The sequence below is a fragment of the Salmo trutta genome, chromosome 33, assembly GCF_901001165.1.
Source record: "Salmo trutta chromosome 33, fSalTru1.1, whole genome shotgun sequence".
NCBI lineage: Eukaryota > Metazoa > Chordata > Actinopteri > Salmoniformes > Salmonidae > Salmo > Salmo trutta.
In genome coordinates, this window is record NC_042989.1 from 28,878,524 (window position 1) to 28,899,276 (window position 20,753).

General features: G+C 48.4%; 1 protein-coding gene across 1 annotated transcript in view; it reads right to left on the reverse strand.

Moving 5' to 3' along the window:
• esrrga (estrogen-related receptor gamma a) overlaps window positions 1-20,753 on the reverse strand; it is a gene marked incomplete in the record, with an annotated part of 157,880 nt that overhangs the window by 81,171 nt on the left and 55,956 nt on the right. Inside the window, 2 exon segments of the mRNA XM_029730559.1 lie at window positions 14,371-14,487; window positions 19,168-19,583. Coding sequence (XP_029586419.1) covers window positions 14,371-14,487; window positions 19,168-19,583 — 533 coding nt within the window.

Consider the following 20,753-nt stretch of genomic DNA (forward strand, 5'->3'; position numbering starts at 1 on the left):
ATTAGTGTATATTAGGATATTAGTGTATATTAGTGTATTAGTGTGTATTAGTGTATTAGTGTGTATTAGTGTTGTTGTGACTGGGGACGTAGTGAGTGACAGGTCTGTGACTCTCACAGATACACTCTATTGAGGCTAAAAAAAAGGCCATGGTGGCGAAGTAAATACACTATAGCAAGTAAAACACTGGAATGGTAGATTTGCAGTGGAAGAAAGTGCAAAGTAGAAATAGAAATAATGGGGTGCAAAGGAGCAAAATAAATAAATAAATAAATACAGTTGGGGAAGAGGTAGTTGTTTGGGCTAAATTATAGATGGGATGTCACGTCCTGACCAGTAAAGGGATTATTTGTCATTATAGTTTGGTCAGGACGTGGCAGGGGGCGTTTGTTTAGAGTGTTTCGGGGGTTATTGGGCATGTTATTATGTAATAGGGGTGTGTTTGTTTTGTGTTGTAGGGGTTTTTGGGTATTGTTCTGTTTTTGTATTTCTATGATTTTCTAGGTTGTGTATTTCTTTGTTGGCCTGGTATGGCTCTCAATCAGGAACAGCTGTACATCGTTGTTGCTGATTGGGAGTCATACTTAGGTAGCCCTTTTTTCACTTGTGGTTTGTGGGAAGTTGTTTTTTGCATAGCTGTGTGTAGCCTGCATTACTGTTCGTTCGTTTTCTTGTTTTGTAAGTGTTCTAATAAAAGTTAAAATGAGCACTCAACCCCCTGCACCTTGGTCCACTTCATACGACGACCGTTACATGGGCTATGTACAGGTGCAGTGATCTGTGAGCTGCTCTGACAGCTGGTGCTTAAAGCTAGTGAGGGAGATAAGTGTTTCCAGTTTTAGAGATTTTTGTAGTTCGTTCCAGTCATTGGCAGCAGAGAACTGGAAGGAGAGGCGGCCGAAGGAGGAATTGGCTTTGGGGGTGACCAGAGAGATATACCTGCTGGAGCGCGTGCTACAGGTGGGTGCTGCTATGGTGACCAGTGAGCTGAAATAAGGGGGAATTTTACCTAGCAGGGTCTTGTAGATGACCTGGAGCCAGTGGGTTTGGCGACGAGTATGAAGCGAGGGCCAGCCAACGAGAGCGTACAGGTCGCAGTGGTGGGTAGTATATGGGGCTTTGGTGACAAAACGGATGGCACTGTTATAGACTGCATCCAATTTATTGAGTAGGGTATTGGAGGCTATTTTGTAAATGACGTCGCCGAAGTCGAGGATCGGTAAGATGGTCAGTTTTACGAGGGTATGTTTAGCAGCATGAGTGAAAGATGCTTTGTTGCGATTGACCCTAACACAGATGAACTCTATTGAGGCTAACACAGATAAACTCTATTGAGGATAACACAGAAACTCTATTGAGGATAACACAAATAAACTCTATTGAGGATAACACAGATAAACTCTATTGAGGCTAACACAGATAAACTCTATTGAGGATAACACAGATGAACTCTATTGAGGCTAACACAGATAAACTCTATTGAGGAAACACAGGATGTCAGTCAGTTATCTCTCCTCTAGAGTGCTAGTGTTTGTGTGTGTTTGGTTGTCTGAGTGTGTTTGGTTGTCTGAGTGTGTTTGGTTGTCTGAGTGTGTTTGGTTGTCTGAGTGTTTTTGGTTGTGTGAGTGTGTTTGGTTGTCTGAGTGTGTTTGGTTGTCTGAGTGTGTTTGGTTGTCTGAGTGTGTTTGGTTGTGTGAGTGTGTTTGGTTGTGTGAGTGTGTTTGGTTGTCTGAGTGTGTTTGGTTGTCTGTGTGTGTTTGGTTGTCTGAGTGTGTTTGGTTGTCTGAGTGTGTTTGGTTGTCTGAGTGTGTTTGGTTGTCTGAGTGTGTTTGGTTGTCTGAGTGTGTTTGGTTGTCTGTGTGTGTTTGGTTGTCTGAGTGTGTTTGGTTGTCTGAGTGTGTTTGGTTGTGTGAGTGTGTTTGGTTGTCTGAGTGTGTTTGGTTGTCTGTGTGTGTTTGGTTGTCTGAGTGTGTTTGGTTGTGAGTGTGTTTGGTTGTCTGAGTGTGTTTGGTTGTTTGAGTGTGTTTGGTTGCCTGTGTGTGTTTGGCTGTCTGTGTGTGTTTGGTTGTCTGAGTGTGTTTGGTTGTGTGAGTGTGTTTGGTTGCCTGTGTGTGTTTGGCTGCCTGTGTGTGTTTGGTTGTCTGAGTGTGTTTGGTTGTGTGAGTGTGTTGGTTGTCTGAGTGTGTTTGGTTGTGTGAGTGTGTTTGGTTGTCTGAGTGTGTTTGGTTGTCTGAGTGTGTTTGGTTGTCTGAGTGTGTTTGGTTGTCTGAGTGTGTTTGGTTGTCTGAGTGTGTTTGGTTGTGTGAGTGTGTTTGGTTGTCTGAGTGTGTTTGTTTGTCTGAGTGTGTTTGGTTGTCTGAGTGTGTTTGGTTGTGTGAGTGTGTTTGGTTGTCTGAGTGTGTTTGGTTGTCTGAGTGTGTTTGGTTGTGTGAGTGTGTTTGGTTGTGTGAGTGTGTTTGGTTGTCTGAGTGTGTTTGGCTGTCTGAGTGTGTTTGGTTGTCTGAGTGTGTTTGGTTGTGTGAGTGTGTTTGGTTTTGTGAGTGTGTTTGGTTGTGTGAGTGTGTTTGGTTGTGTGAGTGTGTTTGGTTGTCTGAGTGTGTTTGGTTGTCTGAGTGTGTTTGGTTGTGTGAGTGTGTTTGGTTGCCTGTGTGTGTTTGGCTGTCTGTGTGTGTTTGGCTGTCTGAGTGTGTTTGGTTGTGTGAGTGTGTTTGGTTGTCTGAGTGTGTTTGGTTGTGTGAGTGTGTTTGGTTGTGTGAGTGTGTTTGGTTGTCTGAGTGTGTTTGGTTGTCTGAGTGTGTTTGGTTGTGTGAGTGTGTTTGGTTGTCTGAGTGTGTTTGGTTGTGTGAGTGTGTTTGGTTGTCTGAGTGTGTTTGGTTGTGTGAGTGTGTTTGGTTGTCTGGGTGTGTTTGGTTGTCTGAGTGTGTTTGGTTGTCTGAGTGTGTTTGGCTGTCTGAGTGTGTTTGGTTGTGTGAGTGTGTTTGGTTGTCTGAGTGTGTTTGGTTGTGTGAGTGTGTTTGGTTGTGTGAGTGTGTTTGGTTGTGTGAGTGTGTTTGGTTGTCTGAGTGTGTTTGGCTGTCTGAGTGTGTTTGGTTGTCTGAGTGTGTTTGGTTGTGTGAGTGTGTTTGGTTGTGTGAGTGTGTTTGGTTTTGTGAGTGTGTTTGGTTGTGTGAGTGTGTTTGGTTGTGTGAGTGTGTTTGGTTGTCTGAGTGTGTTTGGTTGTCTGAGTGTGTTTGGTTGTCTGAGTGTGTTTGGTTGTCTGAGTGTGTTTGGTTGTCTGAGTGTGTTTGGTTGTCTGAGTGTGTTTGGTTGTCTGAGTGTGTTTGGTTGTCTGAGTGTTTTTGGTTGTCTGAGTGCACCGACATCAGGCATTGTCAAAAGCAATAATGTCTGTTTGTGTGTGTGTGTGTGTGTGTGTGTGTGTGTGTGACTATAGGAATGCCTCCTACACACATACATTCTCTCTCCCAGGCAGGCTGCTCCAGTCCCAGATAACCATTAGCTCTCCTATGTCTCCACAGACAGATACATCCGCTGCTCTCCTCTGGGACCAGACCACCACGGCAACACTAGTCTCAACTAGCTACTCTGATGCAAACGTGAAATCAACAATAAGAAATGAACAGTAAACAATACACACAAAAGTTCCAAAATACATTTATAATGTCATATTATGTCTATATACAGTGTTGTAATGATGTGCAAATAGTTAAAGTAGAGAAGAGAAAACAAATAAACATAAATATGGGTTGTATTTACAATGGTGTTTGTTCTTCACTGGTTGCTCATTTCTTGTGGCAACAGGTCACACATCTTGCTGCTGTGATGGCACACTGTGGTATTTCACCCAGTAGATATGGGAGTTTATCAAATGTGTGTGTGGATGTATGTAATCTGAGGGAAATATGTGTCTCTAATATGGTCATACATTTGGCAGGTTAGGAAGTGCAGCTCAGTTTCCACCTCATTTTGTGGGCAGTGTGCACATGGTCTGTCTTCTCTTGAGAGCCAGGTCTGCCTACGGCGGCCTTTCTCAATAGCAAGGCTATGCTCACTGAGTCTGTACATAGTCAAAGCTTTCCTTTAAATTTGGGTCAGTCAGAATGGTCAGGTATTCTGCCACTGTGTACTCTCTGTTTAGGACCAAATGGCATTGTAGTTTTCTCTTTTTTTTTTATAAATTCTTTCCAATGTGTCAAGTAATTATCTTTTTGTTTTGTCATGATTTGGTTGGGTCTAATTGTGTTGCTGTCCTGGGGCTCTGTGGGGTCTGTTTGTGTTTGTGAACAGAGCCCCAGGACCAGCTTGCTTAGGGGACTCTTCTCCAGGTCCATCTCTCTGTAGGTGATGGCTTTGGAATCACTTCCTTTTAGGTGGTTGTAGGTGGTTAGGTGGCTGTCTAAAGAGCGCTCCCTCCACCCCCACTAGAACCACTAAAGAGCCCTCCCTCTACCCCCACTAGAACCACTAAAGAGCCCTCCCTCCACCCCCACTAGAACCACTAAAGAGCCCTCCCTCTACTCCCACTAGAACCACTAAAGAGCCCTCCCTCCACCCCCACTGGAACCACTAAAGAGCCCTCCCTCTGCCCCCACTAGAACCACTAAAGAGCCATCCCTCCACCCCCACTAGAACCACTAAAGAGCTCTCCCTCCACCCCACTAGAACCACTAAAGAACCCTCCCCCTATTCCCACTAGAACCACTAAAGAGCCCTCCCTCCACCCCACTAGAACCACTAAAGAGCCCTCCCTCCACCCCCACTAGAACCACTAAAGAGCCCTCCCTCCACCCCCACTAGAACCACTAAAGAACTCTCCCTCCACCCCAACTAGAACCACTAAAGAACCCTCCCTCCACCCCCACTAGAACCACTAAAGAGCTCTCCCTCCACCCCACTAGAACCACTATAAGCCCACTCTCCACCCCAACTAGAACCACTAAAGAGTCCTCCCTCTACCCCCACTAGAACCACTAAAGAGCTCTCCCTCTACCCCCACTAGAACCACTAAAGAGCCCTCCCCTACCCCCACTAGAACCACTAAAGAGCTCTCCCTCCACCCCAACTAGAACCACTAAAGAGCTCTCCCTCTACTCCCACTAGAACCACTAAAGAGCTCTCCTTCTACCCCCAATATAACCACTAAAGAGCCCTCCCTCCACCCCACTAGAACCACTAAAGAGCCCTCCCCCTATCTCCACTAGAACCACTAAAGAGCCCTCCCTCTACCCCCACTAGAACCACTAAAGAGCACTCCCTCCACCCCAACTAGAACCACTAAAGAGCTCTCCCTCTACCCCCACTAGAACTAATAAAGAGCTCTCCCTCCACCCCCACTAGAACCACTAAATAGCCCTCCCTCTTCCCCCCACTAGAACCACTAAAGAGCCCTCCCTCTACCCCCACTAGAACCACTAAAGAACCCTCCCTCCACCCCAACTAGAACCGCTAAAGAGCCCTCGCCCTACCCCAACTAGAACCGCTAAAGAGCCCTCCCTCTCCCCCCACTAGAACCACTAAAGAGCCCTCCCCTATCCCCACTAGAACCACTAAAGAGCCCTCCCTCTACCCCCACTAGAACCACTAAAGAGCACTCCCTCCACCCCAACTAGAACCACTAAAGAGCTCTCCCTCTACTCCCACTAGAAACACTAAAGAGCTCTCCCTCCACCCCCACTAGAACCACTAAAGAGCCCTCCCTCTACCCCCACTAGATCCACTAAAGAACCCTCCCTCCTCCCCCACTAGAACCACTAAAGAGCCCTCCCTCTTCCCCCCACTAGAACTGCTCAAGTACCCTCCCTCTACCCCCACTAGAACCACTAAAGAGCCCTCCCTCTACCCCCACTAGAACCACTAAAGAACCCTCCCTCCTCTCCCACTAGAACCACTAAAGAGCCCTCCCTCTTCCCCCCACTAGAACTGCTCAAGAGCCCTCCCTCTACCCCCACTAGAACCACTAAAGAGCCCTCCCTCTACCCCCACTAGAACCACTAAAGAACCCTCCCTCCTCCCCGACTAGAAGCACTAAAGAGCCCTCCCTCTTCCCCCCACTAGAACTGCTAAAGAGCACTCCCTCTACCCCCACTAGAACCACTAAAGAACCCTCCTTCCTGCCCCACTAGAACCACTAAAGAGCTCTCCCTCCACCCCCACTAGAACCACTAAAGAGCTCTCCCCCATCCCCACTAGAACCACTAAAGAGCCCTCCCCCACCCCCACTAGAACCACTAAAGAGCCCTCCCTCTACCCCCACTAGAACCACTAAAGAACCCTCCCTCCTCCCCAACTAGAACCACTAAAGAGCCCTCCCTCTGTCCCTACTAGAACCACTAAAGAGCCCTCCCTCTACCCCCACTAGAACCACTAAAGAGCTCTCCCTCTACCCCCACTCAAACCACTAAAGAACTCTCCCTCCCCCCACTAGAACCACTAAAGAGCCCTCCCTCCACCCCCACTAGAACCACTAAAGAGCCCTCCCTCTACCCCCACTAGAACCACTAAAGAGCCCTCCCTCCACTCCCACTAGAACCACTAAAGAGCCCTCCCCCTACCCCCACTAGAACCACTAAAGAGCCCTCCCTCCACCCCCACTAGAACTACTAAAGAGCACTCCCTCTACCCCCACTAGAACCACTAAAGAGCCCTCCCCCTATCCCCACTAGAACCACTAAAGATCCCTCCCTCCACCCCCACTAGAACCACTAAAGAGCCCTCCTTCTACTCCCACTAGAACCACTAAAGAGCCCTCCCCCTATCCCCACTAGAACCGCTAAACAGCCCTCCCTCCACCCCCACTAGAACCACTAAAGAGCCCTCCCTTTACCCCCACTAGAACCACTAAAGAGCCCTCCCCTATCCCCACTAGAACCGCTAAAGAGCCCTCCCTCTACTCCCACCAGAACCACTAAAGAGCCCTCCCTCCACCCCCACTAGAACCACTAAAGATTTCTCCCTCCACCCCACTAGAACCACTAAAGAGCCCTCCCTCCACCCCCACTAGAACCACTAAAGAGCTCTCCTTCTACCCCCACTAGAACCACTAAAGCGCCCTCCTAAGATCACTACTAACTGAGGGAGCAGAGGGACCCCTCTACCCCCCTGTACCCTCTAATTGAGTATTCCATCTGGGTGCCAAGGGAGACAGGAAGTGCTTGTTAGCCCCGCCCCCTGACCTTCCTCTCTGGCTGACACATCATTATGACCTCATTAAATGTTGCCAAACAGCCACCGCCAGAGGGGAAATACCACAGGGAGAGGGGATGTGTCATGTGGGACTTAACCTCTGCAACCATGTCCTTCCCTTCCTTCCTTCCTTCCTTCCTTCCTTCCTTCCTTCCTTCCTTCTTTCCCTCCTTCTCTTTCTCTGTCTTCTCTCATCCCCCTCTGTCACTTTATGTGAGAGGTGGGCAAAAATGAAGTGGTGAAAAAAAGTGAGATCATAGAGCGAGAGATAGAGAGGGAGAGAGAGATAGGGAGAGAGAGAGAGAGAGAGAGGGAGAGAGAGAGAGAGAGAGAGAGAGGGGGAGGGAGAGAAGAAGATGGATTGTTCCAGTTATAGCAGGTGTACAGGGTGTTTTCTCTCTCCTTCTTGTTACCCCTCTCTCTTTCTCCTGTACTTTACCTCCCTCTCTCCTTCTTGTTACCCCTCTCTCTTTCTCTTGTACTTTACCTCCCTCTCCTTCTTGTTACCCCTCTCTCTTTCTCCTGTACTTTACCTCCCTCTCTCCTTCTTGTTACCCCTCTCTCTTCCTCCTGTACTTTACCTCCCTCTCCTTCTTGTTACCCCTCTCTCTTCCTCCTGTACTTTACCTCCCTCTCTCCTTCTTGTTACCCCTCTCTCTTTCTCTTGTACTTTACCTCCCTCTCCTTCTTGTTACCCCTCTCTCTTTCTCCTGTACTTTACCTCCCTCTCCTTCTTGTTACCCCTCTCTCTTTCTCCTGTACTTTACCTCCCTCTCCTTCTTGTTACCCCTCTCTCCTCCTCCTGTACTTTACCTCCCTGTCTCCTTCTTGTTACCCCTCTCTCTTCCTCCTGTACTTTACCTCCCTCTCCTTCTTGTTACCTCTCTCTCCTCCTCCTGTACTTTACCTCCCTGTCTCCTTCTTGTTACCCCTCTCTCTTCCTCCTGTACTTTACCTCCCTCTCCTTCTTGTTACCCCTCTCTCTTCCTCCTGTACTTTACCTCCCTCTCTCCTTCTTGTTACCCCTCTCTCTTCCTCCTGTACTTTACCTCCCTCTCTCCTTCTTGTTACCCCTCTCTCCTCCTCCTGTACTTTACCTCCCTGTCTCCTTCTTGTTACCCCTCTCTCTTCCTCCTGTACTTTACCTCCCTCTCTCCTTCTTGTTACCCCTCTCTCTTTCTCTTGTACTTTACCTCCCTCTCCTTCTTGTTACCCCTCTCTCTTTCTCCTGTACTTTACCTCCCTCTCTCCTTCTTGTTACCCCTCTCTCTTCCTCCTGTACTTTACCTCCCTCTCCTTCTTGTTACCCCTCTCTCTTCCTCCTGTACTTTACCTCCCTGTCTCCTTGTTGTTACCCCTCTCTCCTCCTCCTGTACTTTACCTCCCTGTCTCCTTCTTGTTACCCCTCTCTCTTCCTCCTGTTACCTCCCTGTCTCCTTCTTGTTACCCCTCTCTCTTTCTCCTGTACTTTACCTCCCTGTACAGACACACACATGCACACAGACATATACACACACACAGTAATTGGACAACCTAAATTGCCTGCTTATGCATTAGGTGTTACATATTCGTAGATGCATCCCATCACTGCTACCACCCCTACTCTCCCTCCCTCCCTCCCTCCATCTCTTCCTCCTTCCCTACATCCATCCCTCTATCCCCCTATCTCTATGGGCCTAACCAGGACTCTGGGGTGGCATATGAATGAGAAAATATAATCTCTCTCTCTCTCAATATAGAGGAGAGGGGAGGAGAGGGGATGGGATGAGAGAGGTATTCTCCACTTCTCCCTCTCCTTCCCTCTCTCCTTCTCTGAGGAGGGGATAAGTTCCCGGCTTGTTTAGTCAGTGTGTGTGAGTGTGTGTGTGTGTGTGTGTGTGTGTGTGTGTGTGTGTGTGTGTGTGTGTGTGTGTGTGTGTGTGTGTGTGTGTGTGTGTGTGTGTGTGTGTGTGTGTGTGTGTGTGTGTGTGTGTGTGGCATTAGGAGGGGAAGTGTGTTAAGGCTCCCATAAAGGGATTCTGACCAGCGGTTAGAATAGGGTAGATATGGGGGAGGGGCTTTGAATCAGATAGAGCAGGCAATAGAGGATCAGAGGAGGCAACCAGAAGAAGAGTAAGAAGGAGAAAGAAGGATGGAAAGAGGAGTAGTTGGTGAGAATAGAGAGAAAATGTGTTGCAGGTAGAGAGAAAGAGATGAAAGGAAAGAGAGATAGAAGTGGAGAAAGAGAGAAAGAGAGAGATGGAATGAGAGGGTGAAGGAAGATGGTACCGTATACGATCCCTTCTCCTTCCCTGCCTCCTCCCTCTCAGATTGTGAGAAGATGAGGATGCTGATAGCCCTTCTGTGTGTTTTGGTGTGTGTGTCATTGGGAAACCATACCTGTGTGTGTGCATTGGGGAAGGTGTATGGGTTGGGGGCAAAGGCTGTCCTGTCTGATTTGGCTTATCCTGTCATATTTCCCCCTTGAGGTGCGAGCTGCTGGACCTCCACAAATAATCCCCATGACCCCCTTCATATCTTCCTCCCCCCATCCCTACCTTTCCTCCCAGCAGCAGGAGTGATGACAACATGAGTTAGCTGTGATGCTAACAGAACTAGCCAGGCACAATGAACGTCCTCAGACGTCACTACCAGGGCCAGGCTGGGATGCTTACCCCTCCAGGGGCTACATTCTAATATTATCCAGTAGACACACACAGGGAATGCTAAGCTAAAGTTGTATTGTAAACAAAAAGGCAATGCTAAGCTAAAGTTGTATTGTAAACAAAAAGGCAATGCTAAGCTAAAGTTGTATTGTAAACAAAAAGGCAATGCTAAGCTAAAGACATATTGTAAATTCAAGGGGAACGTTAAGCTAAATTTGTATTGTATTGGTGGTACCGTAAATGTAAAAGCCAAAGTATGCTAATAAATAAAGTGTAAATGGTAAAGTTGTATCATACCTGGGGTAAAGTAAAGTAGAGGGGAAACTCGATGTGGAGTGTGCGTTTGTGCGAACCACCTATTTTAATTGTTGTCCCCCCCCACCCCAAAAGAGACATGAGGGAAATTTAGAAAATGTGTGAATACAAATTACCCTTATTCATATGTAGAGCAGGACCCATGTATTGAATTCAAGCCCTTTACAAAATGGTGGTGCCATGGTCTGCCACAGTGATGTATGTGTCTGGGGAGGCCACAGTGATGTGTGTAGGGGAGGCCACAGTGATGTGTGTAGGTGAGGCTACAGTGATGTGTGTAGGTGAGGCTACAGTGATGTATGTGTGTAGAGGAGGCCACAGTGATGTGTGTGTGTAGGGGAAGCCACAGTGATGTATGTAGGGGAAGCCACAGTGATGTATGTGTGTAGGGGAGGCCACAGTGATGTATGTGTGTAGGGGAGGCCACAGTGATGTATGTGTGTAGGGGAAGCCACAGTGATGTATGTGTGTAGGGGAGGCGACAGTGATGTATGTGTGTAGGGGAGGCCACAGTGATGTATGTGTGTAGGGGAGGCCACAGTGATGTATGTGTGTAGGGGAGGCCACAGTGATGTGTGTGTGTAGGGGAGGCCACAGTGATGTGTGTGTGTAGGGGAGGCCACAGTGATGTGTGTGTGTAGGGGAGGCCACAGTGATGTGTGTGTGTAGGGGAAGCCACAGTGATGTATGTAGGGGAAGCCACAGTGATGTATGTGTGTAGGGGAGGCCACAGTGATATATGTGTGTAGGGGAGGCCACAGTGATGTATGTGTGTAGGGGAGGCCACAGTGATGTATGTGTGTAGGGGAAGCCACAGTGATGTATGTGTGTAGGGGAGGCGACAGTGATGTATGTGTGTAGGGGAGGCCACAGTGATGTATGTGTGTAGGGGAGGCCACAGTGATGTATGTGTGTAGGGGAGGCCACAGTGATGTATGTGTGTAGGGGAGGCCACAGTGATGTGTGTGTGTAGGGGAGGCCACAGTGATGTGTGTGTGTAGGGGAGGCCACAGTGATGTGTGTGTGTAGGGGAAGCCACAGTGATGTATGTGTGTAGGGGAGGCCACAGTGATGTATGTGTGTAGGGGAGGCGACAGGAACACACAATAGGCTGCTATTTGTCTGGCTGCTTAGGGGACAACGTGCCACATCAAGCTCCGATGTACACCCCCCCCCCCACACACACACGGTATGACCAATGCCAGCTGTTTGTGTCCATCTGTGTTCTTTACATACAATCTGACCTGAGGTTTGGATCCAGCTGGTAAACTAGGGGGAGTGTGTGTGTGTTCAACATACTGTGTCTACCTGATAGGGACTTACAGCAGGGAAAACAGCCTGCAGTATGTGCAGTGTGAGACAATGAGAGCTGGCACTGTGCGTTACACACACACACGCACGCACGCACGCACACACACACACGCGCACACACACACACACACACGCACACACACACACACACGCACACACACACACACACACACACACGCACATGCACACACACACACACACGCCCGGGCTCGACCGGATAAGAGAGGAGATGAGATGTACATTCTGCTTATATCAAACTGACTGTGGGGAGATGCACGCCAAGACAAAAATGCACTGGGATAGTGTGTGTGTCTGTGAGTGTGTGTTTATGTGTGTGTCTGTGAGTGTGTGTTTATGTGTGTGTCTGTGAGTGTGTGTGAGTGTGTGTTTATGTGTGTGTCTGTGAGTGTGTGTTTATGTGTGTGTCTGTGAGTGTGTGTTTATGTGTGTGTCTGTGAGTGTGTTTATGTGTGTGTCTGTGAGTGTGTGTTTATGTGTGTGTCTGTGAGTGTGTGTTTATGTGTGTGTCTGTGAGTGTGTGTTTATGTGTGTGTCTGTGAGTGTGTGTGAGTGTGTGTTTATGTGTGTGTCTGTGAGTGTGTGTTTATGTGTGTGTCTGTGAGTGTGTGTCTGTGAGTGTGTGTTTATGTGTGTGTCTGTGAGTGTGTGTTTATGTGTGTGTCTGTGAGTGTGTGTTTATGTGTGTGTCTGTGAGTGTGTGTTTATGTGTGTGTCTGTGAGTGTGTGTTTATGTGTGTGTCTGTGAGTGTGTGTTTATGTGTGTGTCTGTGAGTGTGTGTTTGTGTGTTTGTGTGTGTCTTTGAGTGTTTGTGTGTGTCTGTGAGTGTGTGTCTGTGAGTGTGTGTGTGTGTGTGTGTGTCTTTGAGTGTGTGTGTGTGTGTCTGTGAGTGTGTGTCTGTGAGTGTGTATGTCTTTGAGTGTGTGTGTGTGTCTTTGAGTGTGTGTGTGTGTCTTTGAGTGTGTGTGTGTGTGTGTCTGTGAGTGTGTGTGTGTGTGTCTTTGAGTGTGTGTGTGCGCGTGTGTCTTTGAATGTGTGTGTGTGTGTATATGTGTGCGTGTATCCTCTCTGATGGATATGCGTTTGGAATGTGGTGAAACCCTGGCTGTCAGGAGGGGTGACTGGGGGAGTGTGTACCTGCAAGCCGTGTGTGTGTGTTTGTCTGTGTTTGTGTTTGTCTGTGTGTGTGTTTGTCTGTGTTTGTGTTTGTCTGTGTTTGTGTTTGTCTGTGTTTGTCTGTGTTTGTGTTTGTCTGTGTGTGTGTTTGTCTGTGTCTGTGTTTGTCTGTGTGTGTGTTTGTATGTGTGTGTGTATTTGTCTGTGTTTGTATGTGTGTGTGTTTGTCTGTGTCTGTGTTTGTCTGTGTTTGTGTGTGTGTGTGTGTGTGTTTGTCTGTGTTTGTATGTGTGTGTGTGTTTGTCTGTGTTTGTATGTGTGTGCGTATGACGGTGGAGAGTGGGTACTTGCGAGGCTGTGATTTCTTTTACAGGAGACAAAAACACAGGGACCATGTGTGTGAGAAAAACAAAGAAAGGAGAAGAGGGGTTGAGGAAGAACGTAGGAGATCTGACACTGAGACGAGGAGAGGAGGAGGGGAGAAGAGGAGGAGAGGAGAAGAGGAGGAGGAGAGGAGGAGAGGAGGAGAGGAGGAGAGGAGGAGTGGAGGAGGAGAGGAGGAGTGGATGAGGAGGGGAGGAGGAGGAGAGGAGGGGAGAAGAGGAGGAGGAGGAGATGAGGAGGAGATGAGGAGTGGATGAGGAGGGGAGAAGAGGAGGAGAGGAGAAGAGGAGGAGGGGAGAAGAGGAGGAGAGGAGAAGAGGAGGAGGAGAGGAGGAGGAGGAGAGGAGGGGAGAAGAGGAGGAGGAGGAGATGAGGAGGAGATGAGGAGTGGATGAGGAGGGGAGAAGAGGAGGAGAGGAGAAGAGGAGGAGGGGAGAAGAGGAGGAGAGGAGAAGAGGAGGAGGAGAGGAGGAGGAGGAGAGGAGGGGAGAAGAGGAGGAGGAGGAGATGAGGAGGAGATGAGGAGTGGATGAGGAGGGGAGAAGAGGAGGAGAGGAGAAGAGGAGGAGGGGAGAAGAGGAGGAGGAGAGGAGGAGTGGATGAGGAGGGGAGAAGAGGAGGAGAGGAGAAGAGGAGGAGGGGAGAAGAGGAGGAGGAGAGGAGGAGTGGATGAGGAGGGGAGAAGAGGAGGAGGAGGAGATGAGGAGGAGATGAGGAGAGGATGACAGGAGGAGGAGGAGAGGATGACAGGAGGAGAGCAGGAGGAGAGGAGGAGAGGATGAGGAGGGGAGAAGAGAAGAGGAGGAGAGGAGGAGAGGATGACAGGAGGAGAGGAGGAGGAGGAGGAGGAGTGGAGGAGAGGAGGAGGAGGAGGAGAGGAGGAGGAGAGGAGGAGAAGTGGAGGAGAGGAGGAGGAGGAGGAGGAGAGGAGGAGGAGGAGAGGAGGAGGAGGCCTCTGTCTCATTCACCCTCGCTTACATTTCTTTCTCTTCTTTTCTATAATTAATAATAGGGTCAAGGGGTGAAGAGACTGAAGGAGTGTAAATGAAAGAGTGTGTGTTCTTCAAGGTGTATGAGTATCACTTACCTTCTGTCATCATTGCTCTGATTTAGAGTGTTGGAATATAATTATGAGTGTCTCAAAAATAGTATCTCTCTCTCTTTCTCTCTCTCTCTAACACCTTCCCTCATTGTTCCTAATGTTACACATTTCAAGTAGGTTAAACATGTTGAAATGATAGAACAGTGAGTATGTCAATGACAAGTGTGACTATGTCCCTTTAAACTCATGTCATCATTTGAGTAAAAGTGTGTATCTCTTCCACCTTATCTTCTCTCATCATTTTGACAATTAGAAAAATAATGGAGTGAGTGTGTGAATGAACGAGTGTATGCTACCTTCTCTCATCATGCCGACGTTTAGACACTTCATGAAGCGACAGGCTTGGCAGGACTTGCGTCTCCTCTTGGTGATCTCACACTCGTTGGTGGCAGGGCAGCTGTACTCAATGTTCCCTGTGGCAAGGCATGTAGGGAGGAAGATAGAGGGAGACACAGTGTTTATTAGCAGCTAGTGGGCACACACCACTCACACAGAGACAGAGAGACAGAGAGACAGAGAGACAGAGAGACAGAGAGACAGAGAGAGAGAGAGAGAGAGAGAGAGAGAGAGAGAGAGAGAGAGAGAGAGAAAGAGAGAGAGAGAGAGAGAGAGAGAGAGGAGAATGAGAGACAGACAGACATACACACAGACACAGACAGACAGACAGACGCAATATATCGATCACATTATTTGTACTGCTAAAATTCTATGAGAGAATAGATCTGCTTTCAGAATCTGGTTGGGAGTTCACATTTAGTACTGTAGTCGAGGTCTGTCCTTGTCTTTGGATGGCAGCATGCTTGTGACCTGATCTAGCCCATAATCTGTGCTGTGACAGCAGGAAGCATCCACTGATATGATTAATCAATTTAACTCTTAATCAAGATACACCTTCCCCCCCCCACACACACACAGTCACATACATGTACACTTCCGCCAAAACATGGAGCAGAAGCAAACACACACACACTGACCCACTGGCAACATTCCATGGGGTCATGCTGATCATTGGATTAGGCTGTGTGTGAGTGCGCCCGTGCGTGGGCATGTGTGTGTGTGTGTGGGTGTGTGAGTGTGGGCCAGCCTGCCAAAATCAGTTTACAGAGCCTAAGCCCTGTCCCTGACCTGGCACCTGACACTACAGCGACCTCTAGGTTGGCATGACGACCTGGCGACCAGACCAATCACTAAGCCTGCTGAGTGGAGGCCAATTTGCTACCGGGGAAACAGACACGCTACAAATCCTCTCCCCTCTCCTCTCCCTCTTCTCTTTTCCACTCCTCCCTCTTTTCTCCCTCTACTCTTCCCTTCTTTCATCTCCTCTCCTCTCCTCTCCTCTCCTCTCCTCTCCTCTCCTCTCCTCTCCTCTCCTCTCCTCTCCTCCATATCTTCCCTTGTCCTCTCCTCTCCCATCCTCTCCCCTCCCCTCAGCTCCTCCTCTCTCCTCTCCCCCTCTCCCTCTACCCTCTCTTCTTCTCTCCTTTCCTCTCCTCTCCATCTCTCAATGTCCCGTGCTGCATGTACAGATGTAGAAACTTAATTTGATCACTCTTTTGTTGATGATAATTTGTGATTTTGTGATTTACATAAATTCACTGAAAACCTACGCTAACACATGGTTACACTTCTCATATCAGCTGGCCTACTTTTGGCCTGCTAATAGCCTAACTACCGATCAAGCAACATTATGGACTAAACATTCAAATCTTGTTGCTGCAGTGAGGAAATACATAAGGGGCTGAAATCCTACCTAATCTGAGAGAGATATACTTGTTTCTACTACATTTCAATGTCCTCTACTATATGCCCTGGGTATAAACACATTGTGTGTGTGTGTGTGTGTGTGTGTGTGTGTGTGTGTGTGTGTGTGTGTGTGTGTCTTTCTCTGTGAGCTGTTAGGTGTGAGGTGATGAGATTTGAGTAAGAAGGCAGCATACAGTATTAGATCTCTATGCCCATCCCTCTACTCCCTCTCCACCCTCTCATCCACCTCTCTCAGTCCACTCTAAAAGACAATAGGAGTCTCTCTAGTTCTCTCCTCCCTCTCCTCCACCTCTCTCAGTCCACTCTAAAAAACAATAGGAGTCTCTAGTTCGCTCCTCACTCTCCTCTCTCCTCCAATAGGAGTCTCTGTAGTTCTGTGGCATCCTCTTTTCTACATATCTTCTATCAGTCACAAGTCACTAATATATGAGTAGTGAAGCCTGGCTGCCCCTGATGAAGGTCACATAGGACCTGAGTCTATGGCAGGAAACAGGTAGGGAACGGTATAGAGTGGGGGTATACTATGAGAGAGGACACGTGACATGTTGCTAAGACAGTGGACTAGGGAACATAGTGGGTAGGAAAAAGGATAGAGCAGGAAAACAGTATTTCTTACATTTATTTAACTAGGCAAGTCATTGACGGCCTACCCCGGCCAAACCCTCCCCTAACCCGGACGACGCTGGGCCAATTGGTCGCCACCCTCTTCTCCACCCTTCTACACAGAGTGTCCAGTTTATTAGGAACACCTTGCCTTTCTCTTCTCTACCCTTCTATACTCAGTGGCCAGTTTATTAGGAACACCTTGCCTTACTCTTCTACACTCAGTGTCCAGTTTATTAGGAATACCTTGTCTTACCCTCCTACACTCAGTTGACAGTTTATTAGGAACACCTTGTCCTACTCTTCTACACTCAAGGGCCAGTTTATTAGGAACACCTTGTCTTACCCTCCTACACTCACTTGCCAGTTTATTAGGAACACCGTGCCTTTCTCTTCTAAATGGAACACCCATTTAGTACCGGATCGGACCCCCCGTTTGCCTCCACAGAGGTGTTGGTCAATGCGATGGCATGACGCAGTTGCTGCAGATTTTGACAGCAGTACACCACTGCCACCAGCCTGAACCGTTGACACCAGGCAGGATGGGTACATGGACTCATGCTGCTTATGCCAAATCCTGCCTCTGCCATCATTATGACGCAACAGGAATTGGGGTTCGTTGGACCAGGAAATGTTTTTCCACTCCTCAATTGTCCAGTGTTGGTGATCACATGTCCACTAGAGCCGCTTCTTCTTGTTTTTAGCCCTTAGGAGTGGAACCTGGTGTGGTCGTCTGCTGCAATAGCCCATCCGTGACAAGGACAGACGAGTTGTGCGTTCTGAGATGCCGTTCTCATTCGACCTCTCTCATCAACGAGCTGTTTTCTCCCACAGGACAGCCGCTGACTGGATGTTTTTTGTTTGCAGCACCATTCTCTGTAAACCCTAGACACTGTCGTGTATGAAAGCCCAGAGGGGCAGACGTTTCTGAGATCCTGGATCCGGAGTGCCTGGCATCAATGATCAAAACACGCTCAAAGTCAATAGAACAGTAACTGAATGCCTCGATGCCTGTCTGTCTGCTTTATATAACAAGCCACGGCCACTTGACTCACTGTCTGTAGGAGCGATCCATTTTTGTGAAAGGGATGATGTACCTAATAAATTGTCCTGTGATTGTATATTGCTCCTCCATTTCATAATTTCTCATTTCCCCTTTCCTCTCTCTCACTCTTTCCTTCACTCTTTCTCTCTCTCTTTCTCTCTCTTTCTCTCTCTCCCTCTGCACCCCTTTCTCTCTCTTTCTCTCCCCCACTCTCTCACCCCTTCCTCTCTCTTTCTCCCCCTCCCTCCCTCCCTCCCTTCCTCCCTCCCTCCCTCCAACAAGGGAGTGAAAGATGCAGGATGTCAGGTGGCACTGGACAGGTGCCACGACAACACCAGCTGCCAGAGCCTCCGAGTGTCGCTTCCTCCACGCTACAACACAAACACACACACACACGCTAAAATTCCCACCTTCCCAACACAGCAGGTTGGGGGAGTATAGTTCCATCCCTACCTACCCTGCCCTCTCTATGCCTGTCCCCTCTGACAGACCAGACACGTCCCTCCCCTGCCCTCTTTCTCCTGTCCCCTGTGACAGACCAGACAGGTCCCTCCTCCTGTCCTCCCCCCTCTCTGTGCCTGCCTCCATCTCTCTCCCTCCCCCTTTCATCTCTCTCTCTCTCCCTTCCTCCTTCCAGCCAGGTTGCTATAGTGGTGTCCAGCTGGAGAGGCTGTGGTGATTACCTGCAGTTTTATTGGCTAATGACTTGAAACATACCAATATGTCTACCACTGCCCAGAGGAGGCCGGACCCATGCTAGGGCCAACACACCCACACACGCACACACACGCACACACATCTGTCCATTGGAGGATTGGCTTGTGTCAGGGCCAAGCACAATATTCAATTCAGTGAAATTCTCTATGATGATCCACTTCTATGTCTGTCAGCCTGTTCCAATATAAACACACATATCTATACTGCTTCATCCTCTATTTAAGATATTTATCAAATAGGAAAATGATGCTACATAAAATAAATTAAACGAGTAGAATACACTCCCTCATAAATACCGATGCAGTGTCACTGTCACCCAGATTCACACACTTCATTCAGAAGTCATGTTTACTGATATCATCAGTCCCGTTGATCTATAACCTTATCTTAGTAAATACCATAATCTAAGCATCTCATCAGAAGTGATTCAGTAATGATGAGTGTAGGTATACGTCCATCCATTCCTCTCCTATCTTTATTAAAGCCACTGAAAGCTGTTTAACGACATAAAGCCTGAACCCTGACCCTAACCTCTCACCTCCAATCATAATCTCTGGCCTGTGTGTGACCATTGATTTCCTCTTGGAACCCAAACAATCAGATCAGAAAAACATAAAGCACATTATTTTATCGCTCTGTGCATGTTGTAAACACTGGACATATCCTATTGAAACTGGTTTACTAGCTATAAGTGGCAGGTAGCCTAGTGGTTAGAGCATTGGGCCGGCAACAAAAGGTTGCTGGGTCGAATCCCTGAGCTGACAAAAACTAACATTCTGCCCCCAAACAAGGCAGCTAACCCACTGTTCCCTGGTAGGCTGCCATTCTAAATATAAAATAAGCAGAGGATGTGAGTTTTGCAGTATGGGGCTAGGGGAGCCTAAAATAACAAAAAACACAGGTCTGATCTCTAACCCCTAACCTCTGACCCGTAACCCTAAGCAGAGGGAACGTGAAAGCCAACCTTGGATGGTCCTCTTGAAGAAGGCCTTGCAGGCCTCGCAGGAGGCCACGCCGTAGTGGTAGCCTGAGGCGATGTCGCCACACACCAGGCACAGCCGCTTGGGCATGGAGTTCAACATGTACTCGCACTTGATCTGCGAGTCCTCCCCGATGGTGCTGGAGCAGTCTTCGTAGCGCTTGGAGGCCCCAGCAGGGCCCAGGGGGCCGGCCCCAGGCCCGTACAGGGTGGGGGAGTCCAGGCCGTTCTGGTGGCCGTTCATGGTAGAGCTGTAGGAGCCGCTGGCGTCGCTGGAGCCCCCAGGGCTGTGGTGGTTAATGCTGTCTGCCAGGGAGGCGGGGCTGGAGGGCTCTGTCTTAATGTAGGACGGGCAGTTGGACTCTAGGTGGCGCTCTTTGCTGGACATTCTGCACAGGTGCCTGGATGGAGGGATGGAGGGAGGTAGAGGGGGAGGGAGATAGAGTGGAAGGAGGTAGAGGAGAGAGAGAGAGGGGAAGGAGGGTGGGTGGAAGGAATTGTGGTAGGGAGGTTGGGAGGGAGGAGAGAGTGGAGAACATGTTGTCATAGGTGAGTTAATCGTAATAAAAAGATTGATAACATGTTAACATCTTACCAAATACTTTGCAAAATAGTTGTATTTTTATAGTGACATCATACTAAATCTAACTACTGGATTATTCTCAGGAAATGGTCAAAATAAAACACCTGTAATCTAGATAGAATGTGTATGAGAGAGACAGAAAGAGTGTGTGTGTGTGTGTGTGTGTGTGTGTGCGTGTGTGTGTGTGTGTGTGTGTGTGTGTGTGTGTTGAGGGAGGCCTGTAGAAGCATCTCTAGCCTACAGCCATCAGTCACTCTCTAGTCAATAGCAACTTGTTCTACATGAGAGTAATCAGGAAGGAGGCACAGTGCTGCCCAATCATGCCTGAGACAGCCACTCACAGCAAACAACACACACACACACATATGCGCACAAGAAAGAAGGCCATGCACAGATATACTAAACACACACAAAACACATATCAGAGACAACACACACACTAAGAGATGAGGAATCTGAAGGAATTACTTTACCTCCACCCCTTTCAATCCCCTGTTCAATACCACCAACCTATTACGTGGCAACACCCCCTCATCTCCTTCACCCCACCCCTTCGGTTCCTTGGAGAGTACTGTTAATGGCAGCTGTAATTAATATTTCCTCTCTCTCTCTCTCTCTCTCTCTCTCTCTCTCTCTCTCTCTCTCTCTCTCTCTCTGAAAGGGAAAACACAAAGTGGTGTTTTAATTAAAGAGGGATTCTACCGCAACGAGTGCTCTAAAATCCAGTCATCTTGTAAAACACCTAACAGTAATGAGACCTAGAAATCAGACATGGGAGGAGGGAGAGGAGGAGAAACAGAGGGAGGGACAGAGGGAAGGAAGGAGGGAGAGAGAGAGGTGAGGAGGAGAAACAGAGGGAGGGACAGAGGGAAGGAAGGAGAGAGAGAGAGGTGAGGAGGAGAAACAGAGGGAGGGACAGAGGGAAGGAAGGAGAGAGAGAGAGAGGTGAGGAGGAGAAACAGAGGGAGGGACAGAGAGAAGGAAGGAG